General features: G+C 42.1%; 1 protein-coding gene across 1 annotated transcript in view; it reads right to left on the bottom strand.

Annotated features, from left to right (window-relative positions):
• DIAPH1 (diaphanous related formin 1) overlaps positions 1-12,391 on the bottom strand; it is an 867,093-nt gene that overhangs the window by 495,415 nt on the left and 359,287 nt on the right. Inside the window, exons 10-11 of the mRNA XM_085617784.1 lie at positions 10,037-10,147; positions 9,628-9,746 (exon numbers count right to left, since the gene is read on the bottom strand). Coding sequence (XP_085473910.1) covers positions 9,628-9,746; positions 10,037-10,147 — 230 coding nt within the window. The remainder of the gene's footprint in view (positions 1-9,627; positions 9,747-10,036; positions 10,148-12,391) is intronic.

The raw sequence follows: 12,391 nt of genomic DNA, 5'->3' as shown, positions 1-12,391 counted from the left end.
ATTTGCCTACTTTCTTTATCCAGTAGTACGGAAGATGAAGGAGCAACAGTGTGCAACTTCTTTGCTGCTGCTACAATGACAGAATCCCGAGGAGGATCTGCTCTAAGAAGAGCGGGTCTTAGTCCGGTTGATTATATTTTTTGAGAGGTTGAGGTGAAGTACACATCACTGGTGCAGGTGCAAGAAACAACTACATTGCAGGTTCTGACAAACTGGAACCAGAGGAAGTAAAGGCCATGCTGTTGTTCTTTGATGTAAAGTCTCGAATAATACAGAAGATGACGTTGTATAGAAGGGTATCTCTATATTCAACTTTGTTGCTTTTCTTATTAAGACCTTGTTAAAAGTAAGATCATCATCAACTGAGAAACTCTTGGTGAAGGTGTAGCTTTCAGAGTTGGTAAATAACCTCAGACTGACGAGCCGGTGGTGGTTGACAAAGATGCGGATCATCTTCTTCTGTGCCAGGAACTGGTCCTGTTTGATCTCCTAGACTACCTAGATGTAGATTTGGTTCTTGAAGATCTCCTAGATCTATCTCTGGAACAGTGACATTGTGGAGATTTAGATCTTTGCAGAGACCAATAAGGGGAAGTAGAAAGATGAGAACCTCCTAGAACCCTTGTAAGAGTTGTAGGGGTGCAGATGGTGTGCCTTGTGAAATAGGAGGTAATGGAAATCTCCTGGGAGATGGAATACGTGGGATCTGAATCTCAGATGTTACCATCGAAGGAGATTAAGTCCGAAAATATTCAGAGTCAAACGTGTGCGGCACAGGTCTATCATGCAAACTCTGAAATCAACATGGAGATAGAATCACAGTCGACTGAGATCTCGCTCTTGATGTACAGCAAGGCCTAGAATGAGTGCCAGGTGGTGAATTCGCTTGTAAAGACTGTCTGTTGTATTGACGTCCACTGAGATTCTCTCCACTTCAAAGGTGCGTACGGTGGTGGGTTTGACATTGATAGATGCTTCGACGTCCATCGGCCATGGACTTCAGACGTTGACAGTGGCCGCGACACAAACATATGCTTTGACAGCAAGGGTAATGTGACTTCAATGACAAATGTTAAGGATGCTTCAATGTGGAAGGGTGCCTCGACAGCGGTTTCGGTGGCATACCAGTCGACGGTGAGCATACCGGCAGTTGTTCAGTTCTCAACGTCAAACTTCTCAACGTCGGTGAGCATCTCCTCTTTCTTTGGTGTTGTTTCTCTCTGGACCTTCATCTGTGAGTCTTTGGAGCGAAAAGAAGGCGCTCTGTAAGAAGGCTGGGCTTCCCCTAGGGCTCTTGAAGAGCCAGCTGTATCTTGCCTTCTCTTTTTCAGACCATGAAGCCTGACAGTCTTTCTGTCCTTAGGAGATCACCTGGAAAACGTCTGACAGTTGATGCATGTTTCAGGATGGTGGGTTTCTGGAAGGCAAACAATGTAAACAGAATGAGGCTCTGTCTGGACCTTACTTTCCCACAGAAAGGCCACTTTACAAAAAGTGAAGACATTTTTTGACAAGAAAATAAACAATTTTCTGTCAGACAAAGGTGTATGTGCACTCTTGGTGCTGGGAAACGTCAAATTAATGGGAAAGGGAAAGCTTTTGGAAAGATTTCCCAATATTATTAGCCAAAAAAGGCAGAGATCAGTGTCCCAGAGTCCTGTCACCAGGAGTCAGAAAAAGGAACGGATCCAACTGTCACCTGAGCGGCAAGATGGGATACAGGGGGTAATGTGAGGTTCTCAAAGGCACAGTACCTGTTTTCTATTATAGTCTATGCTTTGCACAGCAGCCTATTGGCTAACAATGTCTCATATTCCCTTTCTTTTAAAAAGATTTTTTGTGTAAGATTTTCTATGGCCACCTTTTTTTATAGTGACGCAGGTCTATACAATTAGCTTCCTTTAAAAATGAAAATTCAATGAAAACTGGCCATTTTTGCCTTTTTTAGGCTGCAACATGAATGGCGGCTGGTAAGGAACGGTGATGGGAGGAGCAGGGGAAGGGGAGGGGGGGTTTAGGAAAAAAGGAAAAATAAAACACGTACCGGCTGGTTGCTGTTGCCAGCCCTCAGTATGTACAATACAGCCTGTGGAGAACATGCAAAGTGCGCATGACGGTTTGGCCAGCCCAAGACGGTCGGCCAAACCGTCAGGCTCACTTCAGGTGCAACAGCTACCACTCCTTCTCCCTCTGGGTTACAGAAGCCTAGCCACACCCTAACCTGACGTTCTGTTATTTTATTGTTCCTTTGCACTGCTTTAAAGCAGTGGGGCGACACTTCTCCTCCTTAGCGAAGGAGCTGCCGCTGGCAAACATATATACAAAGTACTTTGGTACACATTCTTGCTGTACATATATGTATACCTTTTGAAAGTGCTCCGCGTTCCCCACATATGGGCAGGGCTATTCGGTGCTTATGACTATTGATGAGGATCTCTTCGTAGAGAACAATGATAACCTGCAAAGTAGGAGATGTTGGTCTCTAGCACTACTTGTAGAGAGGCTTGGTTGATTGGGTGGTGCACTCCTTTTCAACAGCCACAACCACAAGCGCAGCACAAGGACAGGAATCCAGTGTGGGGGGAAGCTGGAGAAATAATTTCTCTAGGACTGCAAAAGAAAACCAACAGGAAGGCAGTTGGGTTTCACACCTCTATGCAAGTCTCAACCATCACTGAAACCAATTTGAAACATTGTCCTCTGACTGGGAGAGGTCTCAACTGTCTTCTCAATGCAACAGACATGCAAAACTGCAGTAAAACATGTTTTTGTCCTAGGGTGCACTGGCAACTTAAGACTTCCCCCACCCAGAAGAGGGCCTGGATTCAATTCAACAGTGCACGTCTTCGGAGCAACAGATGGTTTGATTCCATGGGCCTTCAAGGTCAGGGCCTTCAAAGTCCAGGGTGCTCAATCCCCTTTCCTTAAACCGTAACAAATGTATATGTCTGAAACAAATTGCCAGTAAAAGAGGAGAAATAGGTTTAAGACTGGCTGCTGTCTCTTTTACCAAGGTTAATTGTACAGGACCAGAGAGACTGGCCACTAAGTGTCAGGATGAGGGAAGAGCAGTGGGGAAGTTTCAGCTCCCACTACTGGTACCAGGATGGCTACAAATTGAAAGTGGGAAAAGACCACTAGCACTTAACAGATGCATATTCCTTGAAATTAATTTGATATATTAATATTGAATGCATACTGGTTAACATTGGTTTGGATGTGACTTTTTTGTACCACAGCCACCACTGACGAAGGGCTTATTCCCGAAATGCACTAGGTTTACAAATACTGCGGTCACTTAAGATTATGGTGAATCCCAATATGCTGGAGAAAAACGCCTGGATTGACATTACTCATGTATTTGAATTCTGGATTATGCTGCTTATGAATACGGATTGAAGAAACTGAAGAATAAAAAATAAATAAAAAGTTGGATTTAATTTATTTAAATTGGACTAAATCTTGTTGCTCACATTGTTTTACGTCTAAAGTTTGTGCATCCAGGGACTAGTATCTTCCTTGGCACTAGGCAGTGACAAGTATATTTTGCATGATTGGAGCAGTACACGCACCAAGGTCACACACCAAACTGTTGCCTTCAAGCATCCATATTGATCACACTGTTTAATATGGTGTGCACTGTACCACCCATATAAGTAGATTTATAGTTCTGTCCCAACTGGTTAGTTTGCACCACTGAATAAAGATTGAAGCGAGTACACATGATTACCAAGACATCAGTTGAAGCAGCATACGAAGCATGAGGTTACATTTTTTTTTTTTATAGTGCAGCAGTCACCTTGTATATCAGGAGCTAAATATTATAAACTGAAATACTCAGCGTATAAACGGAACATCTTCTCATCATCAAACTACATCTATATGTCTAATATGCATAATAATATGTTATAGTTATTTTTATTGAAACCATATTCATGTTCCGTTCATGTTCATTATGGGTTTGCGATTGGCAGGTATCTTATGGTTTACCTCAATAATAATTATTATGAACATGTATTTTTATTGCTTTCTTTTTTTTAGTTCACGGATTCTCTTTTTATTTTGCGGCTTGTAGTGCAAGTCACGATTGGAGTATTTTGTTGGTGTTGCATGGTCTATTCTCAATCATCACAATCACACACTTTTTATTTCAGGCAAATCACTCTTTTTAGATCTCGCCTAGGCAGCACATGCACTGTCTCTTCGAGACATGCTGTAGCTCAGATATGGGCTTCAAAAAATGCCAATATTTTTCACGGGTTCCTCTTGCTGTCCTTTAAAAAATGATGGCTTTTCATTGGTGAATACACTTAGTCCCTCCTTTTGAAATTTTGTATCCTCCTATGAGGACTGCCCCTCTTACTCGTCAGGTTTTTTTTATACTTTGAGAGCACTCTTTTTTTGGTTGGCCTGCCTCTGCTTGTTAAGTGTTCAGTTTACTTGTGCAATGAATCTTCGGTCGTTTCATTTGATTGCTGTCCCTTAATCTCCTCGTGCCTTCCCCTTACCCTCACCACAACACTGCTCGCAGGCCCCCACCACCCCTCTGAGACCCCTACTTGTTTTGCTTATGTTTTTGTTTGGTTAATTTATGCATGATTTGCAGTGTAGTGCCCTCATTTAATCTCCCTTTGCTGTCTCCACACCCCCCTCACACAACACTGCTTGCCCACCCCACCTCCGAGATCGCTGCACTGATTTCTTATTGTATAGCACAGCTATCCAGGCGCTCAGGGGGAAATTAAAGGATCAGCCCATAATTACAGGATGAAAAGTCAACAACGGACCCGAACACATATCCCTGGATACCCAGTCAGCTTACCGCTGCACCATATCCTTTACCTATCCATGCTGCAGGGTGCAGCACCTTATGTGGCAAAAAGATGTCCCCCAAGGAACACCCAGTGTCAGCCTGTGGTACGTTACCCTCACAACACTGCTTGCCCACCTCCGAGATCGCTGCATTGATTTCTTAGTTATTTTAAATTAGTAGCTTTCATTTATAAAGTGCAGCTATCCAGGAGCTCCGGGGAAATTAACGGATCAGCCCATAATCACAGGCCGTTGAGCCACCAACAGACAAACATGGATCCCCAGCTTCCCAGTCCTTTCCCTATCCATGTTGAGGGGGCAGTACCTTATGTGGCCAAAAGAGGTGCCAAGGGACACCTAGTGACAGCCTGTGGTACTGCAACCTTTTACTGCTTCGTACACAGTGGAACAGTAAATGTTGTTGTACCCACAATTATGTGCTGCACAGCTAAATACTTATAAGTTCCCAAAGGCGAGACCGATTGCATTGTAAATGCTTGTTTACTTCGTGACTTAAAACGCATGGCATCCTTAGAGTATCTTGTCGGTTTTTGTTGGCAAGGGTTGGGAGCAGGGTCAAGGGACTCAGTTCAACTTTACGGCACATTTTAAAAGGGTTCAACATGCGCTGTTGGTTAATGGAGCACTCGCACACGGGCTGTTTGTCTCTGATCGCCTGGCTGAGGTAAATTGAGCACTTTTTACTGCATGATCTAATTTTGCATTCAAGAGCATTTGTTTGAAATATTAAAGGTTATAAAGTAGATGTTACAGGTTTCTATTTGACATACTAGCGTTTATACAGCAGGCTTATCCCATGCATGATCTTGATGTGACGGCAATGGTTTGGGTTTCAAAATCTTTCATTGCAAGTTTACGTTGTGCACTAATTTGTAACTTTTCCATTAAGTGTTTGGCACAGAGCATGTTTTTTTCAGCATGGGGTTCGTTAAACCACAAGGTGCATGTGGTTCACGCTATTATGCTTTTAACACTTGCCATGGGCGTTAATTTTCTATCTAGTGCTAATTTTTCACAATAGGGTTAATTCATTGGTTCACTGCAGTTTTGTTTAACCAGGGATTATTATATTTATTCATTTTCTGGGTGCAAATAGCTTATGTTGTGGCTTTCTGTTGAGGCGGTTTTGTATCACTGCCAACCCTGACAAAAGGCATATGCCCGAATTGCATTGGGTTTACAAATACCTCGGTCACTTAAGATGAATGGTGAATCCCCATATGCTGGAGAAAAACCCCTGCATTGAATACTAGAATGACGCTGCTTATAAATACAGATTGAAAAAACTGAAGAATAAAATAATGAATGAAAAATCTGTTTAAAATGGACTAAATCTTGTTGATCACATCGCGGTATGTCAAATGGTTGTGCAGCCAGGGACTGGTGCCATCTCTGGCACCAGCTAGTGACAAGTATTGTGGTATAGCTGTCAGCACACATGTCGCTCAAGACCAGGAGGTGAAAATGTTGCATTCACACTGATTTTATGATGAAAGTGAAGAGACCCCAAAATCAATTCCTTTGCCGTCAGTATCGACCAGAACAGCCTAGTTTAAATGCCTAACATAACCCACTACACTCATAACAAGCCACCAAGGAAGATGATAGTGGATGGTCTGATTTGGGATAAATCAACAGGGAGTTGCAGCTCTCTTTCAAAACAGTCAGTTATTATGCCCAGTTGATGTCATTCAACTGCATGTGGTTGATTCAGGGTTCACCACAACTATGCCTAGTTGTATATGAGGTTGTTATTGACAACTAATAAAAACTGTTCTAAAAACACTCAACCACAGGTAGCTTGCAGAATAAAATAAGATGTGACAACATGCACTTGACTGATATAATTGATATCGGTTAGAATTTGGGATACTTGTTGACAGGGGTATTCACGCTGTCCAAGCAAGAACCACAATCCTCGTCAGGGTCAGATACACATCATAAATGAACCTGTGCTCACTCTCTGGTAGCTTGGCACAGAACAGTCAGGCTCAACTCAAGAGGCATTGTGTAAAGTATTTGTGCAACACTTCAAACAGTGAAACACCACACAAAAACATACCGCAGCCAGTTAGAAAAACAGAGCTTAATATAATGAACAAAACAATACCAAAAAACAAAACAAAAAAACAATAAGTATAACCGAACTTGAATTACAGTACTTAAAAGCCTGAAGCGCCAACTCGGGCTATCTGCGTGCGCTAGACCGGGTCAAATCCAAAAGGTTCAGGCTGACCGCAATGGAGCACGGGTCGGATACAGGGAACAACCTTCTCCCACTGCAAAATATCTTGGTTGTGTCATCGACGAAGATCCGATGCTCGAAGCAGAGGAAGCGATGCATCGCCGGCGATGCGTCTGTTCTGAGCCATGCAAAATGGAGATGTGTCAAAAACTAAAGTGATGCACCGCGCTGACGGCGATTTACTCTATCCTCGCAACAGCTGCGATTCGTCACTGTTGAGGGAGATGCTCCGGTTCCGAGCTGCACAATGAAAGAGATGTGTAGACTTTCACTGAAGCAGCACTTGATACCCACTTCCAGGGGCCCAAGACTGGGTTGGCACCACTTGGCAGGGCAAGACTCTCAGATGGCAGAGTCCAGGTGCTATTGGGGAATGATTGGAAGTATTTGATGTCCCTGAAACTTCAAACAGGACGCAAGCAGACAAGCCATTTGAGTCACTTTGGTTCTGGGTTGCAGAGATGCAAGTCCAGTTCTTCTCACTCCCAGGCAAGAGGGCAGCAGGCAGCACATCAGCACAGCAAAGCAGGAGTCCAGCAGAGTAGCAGTCTAGCATAGTTGCAGTCATTGCATCAGCACAGCAGTCGTCCTTCCTGGCAGAGTATCCACAGGTCCAGAAGTATACTGAGTTGGTGGTGTCAGAGGTCCAGTACTTGTACCCAGTTCTGCCCTTGAAGTGGGGGAGACTTAAAAAAAAAAAAAAAAAAAAGGCCATTGAAGTGTACGAAGTCCCTGTCCTTCAATCCAGGGGGGTATACAGCCCTTTGTGTGGGGACAGGACACAGCCTATTCAGGTGTCATCTCTTCCCTCCCATCCTGCCCAGGATGGCCCATCAGGTTGTGGATGGCCCAGCAGTCACACCTAAGCTCCCTTTGTGTGCAACTATTAGAAGGAATGCACCAAGCCCAGCTGTCACCCACCCCAGACATGTTATTCAGAAACAGGTAGAAGGCGCCAAATGCCTAAAGTAAGAAAATGGCAACTTTCTAAAAGTCCAAAACATATGGCACATCATGCCGCTCCAATACGGGTTTAAGGAATAATTAATTTAAGTTCCATATAAGCTTGTGTAGAACATTCATGTACATTGTTTACATTACAGTTACCCCTGAGGAAGGGCTTACGAGCCTGAAATGCATTGGGTTTATTTGAATGAGGCCTTCCTGAATGAATTGTGGATTCCTATGTGCTTTTGAATATAGTCACGGATGGGCAATTCTTTTGCATTTGAAAAAATTAGGAATCATTCAGCCTTATATGTGATGGAAACAGATGAATTTTGGTGAAAATGAATGGATCTAAGCGTGATTAAAATGATTGAGTGTCTGGAGTATTACATAATTTAGCTTTGCGACTTGTAATGGAGCGGCATGACGCTCCATAATATTTGGAATTATGCATCCATGCTTTGGGGTATGGCACGATACAAGTCTGCACGCGACACTTGAGCCTGGAGCGTCCTTAAAATTGAAAATGAAAGATTGGAGTACATGGTGTGCATTCTTCCACATGTATTGGATTCGAACTTTCTAAAAGTGCAATTTTCAGAATTACAATTTAAAATCTGTGATTTTAGTTGTGATTCCAGAGACACCAAACTTGGGAGTCCCATATCATCTCAATTGGAAATTACACTTATAAAATGTACCAAGCTAATCCCAATGCCATTCTATGGGAGAGATAGACCTTGCTATAGTGAAAACCAAATGTAAGGGTTTTTCACTACCAGGAAACATAAAACTTCAAACTACATGCCCAACTTTTTACATGCACTGCACCCTGCTCTTGGGTTGTTCAAATGCCTACCTCGGGGTGACTTATGTGTATTTTGGTTCTGGCAAGAGGGATAACTTGCCAGGTCGACATGACAGTTTAAAACTACATACACAGGTTCTGCCGTGGCAGGCCTGAGATATATTTAAAAGGCTACGTAAGTGGATGGCACAATTAGTTTTATTAAATTTACAGGCCCTGGGCATATGCATTACACTTTACTAGGGACTTATAAGATATTAAATATGCCATCTGTGGATAAGCCAATGTTACTATGCTTTAAACCGAGAGCACATGTACTTTAGGACTGGTTAGCAGTGGTAAAGTGCTCAGAGTCCTAAAGCCAACGAAAACGATTTCAGCAAAAAGAGGAGGAGGAGGAAGGCAAAAATGTTTGGGGGTGACCCTGCAGAAAACCTTTCCAACAATATCCAATGCTTTTATCACCTAATTAGTCATTTGGAGTTGAAGGGCCTATTCAGCTAACTGTCGAACCACATCGGATGACCTGCCAACACTACTCAAATATAAATTAAAGGTGAGCTTTAAAAAGTGGATAATGTGGACGGTCATTCTAGCTTCACCAAAAGTAGTCTTTAATTATGTCCCATGCTCAATGAAACATAACATGCTACTACACAATCTGAGAATAGTACTTTAAAGCAGGTTTAACCTCATACTATTTACGGTAGTTTAGACAGTTGCATAACAGCAGTGAAACAAGCAAGAGTGCCTTTCTACCATCTTAGTTCAACCTTTGCCAATATAAGGATATTCCATTTCAATCTTGATGTCATCTAAGCGGTTCTTTAAGTCCTCAGAATCTCCTTCACTGTGCTCATCAAAAACAGCAAGCTGCAACTTCATATCTTCATTCTCAATTGTTTGGAGCTCCTAGAAAAACAAAAATCACATTACTGATGCACCCCTTCCTCTATCACTCTGAAGCAACCCTGAAGAACACCTACTGGAACAGTAATCAAAGTTGAAAAATATATAGGCAAGTTTGGTATTCCAGAAAAATAACATAAGTTGCTCCATGCCAGTTTTTGCAGACTGTTAAATGTAAGCACGAACATAGCTAGAACATACATCAATGCTCTCCTATAGATTAAATGTGGATTTTTACTTCTTTAACAAATGTATTACTTTGATCCACATTCACAGCCAAAGAAATGCTTTACCTTGAGAATATGATTGAGTCCTGAGCGCATCAGTTCACTACGAATGTGCACTCGAAAATCCAGCTCGTCTGCTTGGGTTATCAAAGCGTTGATTAACAGCAAACAGCTCACCTGGGGAGAAAAAATAGGCAAGTTACATCCATGCTCAATAAATCCAGAGTACATGAACCTCTCACAGATTAAATGAATGTCCTCTTGAGAAATGTGCTCCAATCAGGTCTGCCAATAGTACGTAAAATTTCTCACAGATCATCTTCATAACGATGACTATTCAACATGCAATCCCTTGTTGGAAAAGCACTTGTCCTTTGTTAGTTTCATACTTCGCTCTGCATTCTTTGACACTAAGTTATATTAGAAGTCGCTTCAGTCTTCTGAGGTTGCAGCAGTGCTGTGCCCATCAAGAGGTATTGCCTTGTTTCTAGAAAAAAAGTGTTTATTACCAAGAAGGTGAACAGCGATAATTTCAATGCTTTTTCTTACACCTCCAGATGTCTGCTAGACGGAGGTTTATTAAAGGGATGCTGAATCCAGAGCGATGAAATGTGGAAATATCTTGAGTGATTGGCAGAGTAGTGGTGTAAATCTCACCTTAAACAACTGGTAAAGGTAATTCAATATTTTGCACATGGGTGGCTGCAGTCTGGTGTAAAATCTGATGACATTTATATGTACAAAAGAAACCTCTTTCAGAAATCATGGTGTCAAAGCAAAGAAGGATGGATTGCGATAGAAAATGGGTCTATTCTTTGAGTTAAGTAGTCAAATAAAATGCCTGGAAGGGTTCCTTGGAAAGGTGAAGAATATCTATAAATTAGAAGTCCCTTAAACACATCTATACAATGTGCATCACTTTGCGAGAAAAGATCTAGACTTTGACTCCCAGGAAGTTATATATGGGGAAGGAGGGTCGAGAGGACAAAAGAATTGGGAGTAGAGAAAGAGAGAAAGTGTGAGTGTCTACCTGTGAGTGTGCCCACAGACATGTGCATAACCATTTGGTGTGAGAAGATGACTCACGTTAATACTGCTCATTATGGATGTGAAATTTGGACTACGTTATTGTATGTGCTTGCTCTCTGTAACTCCAATAGGAATCCTACTTTAGAGTACATTTTATACATGCCTTGGGATAAACTCTGGTTTGTCACAGCATTGTGGGTCTCAGCTGAGAATACCTGTAGTCATGTACTTTTAACCAAGCAATGATGCTTAAGCAGGCTGAAACCACATTTGGTTGCTTGTGTTACCACTCAGAGGGGACCTGGCCATGCAGCTCAAGTTAGACTGTTACAATAGGAGCATGACCTTGGCTGATTTGTATATGGTTGGTTCCTGTCCCACTAACTGTCCAATTCGTGCTACATGGTCCTCATCCTTAAATGCAAACTGATGGGATAAGCTGTGTCTAAATCGGTATTTGATACTGCAATGCCTTGTAATGCAAGGGTGACAAAGATCATTAGCTGAACTGAGCAATTCTTGACATGCTGGCCGTAACGCCGTAGTCTTATTATACAAACTGTGATACTGGAAGTAGCTCAAAGAAAGTGAGAATTAGGTTAGATAGCTGGACAATCCGCTTTTAAAAACTGTCAGATAGTACACAGTTTGCAGTTATACAGCACTCTAGGTCGCAAACTGCTGCTGAATTATCCGCTCGTTATCTAAATGTGATAATATGTGAATGCCTTTTTGTTCGGAGTTGAACTGTTACTCTGGAAAAAACATTTGTAATTATTATTCTGGATGATTTATGTACAAACAGAAAAACGTTGAAACTAGAATATCCATCTAGTAAAGACAGCATACTTTCCTGAACTTGATATGCAAAGGAATATGGAGGGGAAGCTCTTAAATTTCTTGAGTTCACACAAAGTCATGTTGTTGGTTGAAGGGAATTGTTTTCTGTGGGGTTATTTGGATGCTACTTTGGTCTAGCCCTCGTCCATGTCTTTATTTCTTGATTCTTGATGATGAAATAGCCAATGCTAATGCCTTGTTCACTCTTTCCCAAGGTAACTTCCTTGATGACCCAATTTTGTCTGAAAGTTGTTATATCTCTTTTTTAAGTAGCAAAAGTAAGTTATATAGAGCGGTTTCACAGTTGTTGACAGTTTGGGAGGATTGACAAAGCAGTCCAGGAGATATCCTTCCAAACCAAATACATTGGGCCCCGGGGATTGGGTCCTCGGGCAGAGAAATGTTTGGGAAGGGGGATCACATGTGCCCTCCTCTTAATATACACATTGGGCCCCGAGAAATGTGGTTGCTGGGGCCCTTAATGGGCTAGGGAGGGGACCTTACTAATGCCCCCCTCCACATAGAATTATTATAAAATTCCATCAACACTTT

The sequence above is a fragment of the Triturus cristatus genome, chromosome 7, assembly GCF_964204655.1.
Source record: "Triturus cristatus chromosome 7, aTriCri1.1, whole genome shotgun sequence".
Classification (NCBI taxonomy): domain Eukaryota; kingdom Metazoa; phylum Chordata; class Amphibia; order Caudata; family Salamandridae; genus Triturus; species Triturus cristatus.
This window is presented reverse-complemented; position numbering and strand designations above follow the sequence as displayed.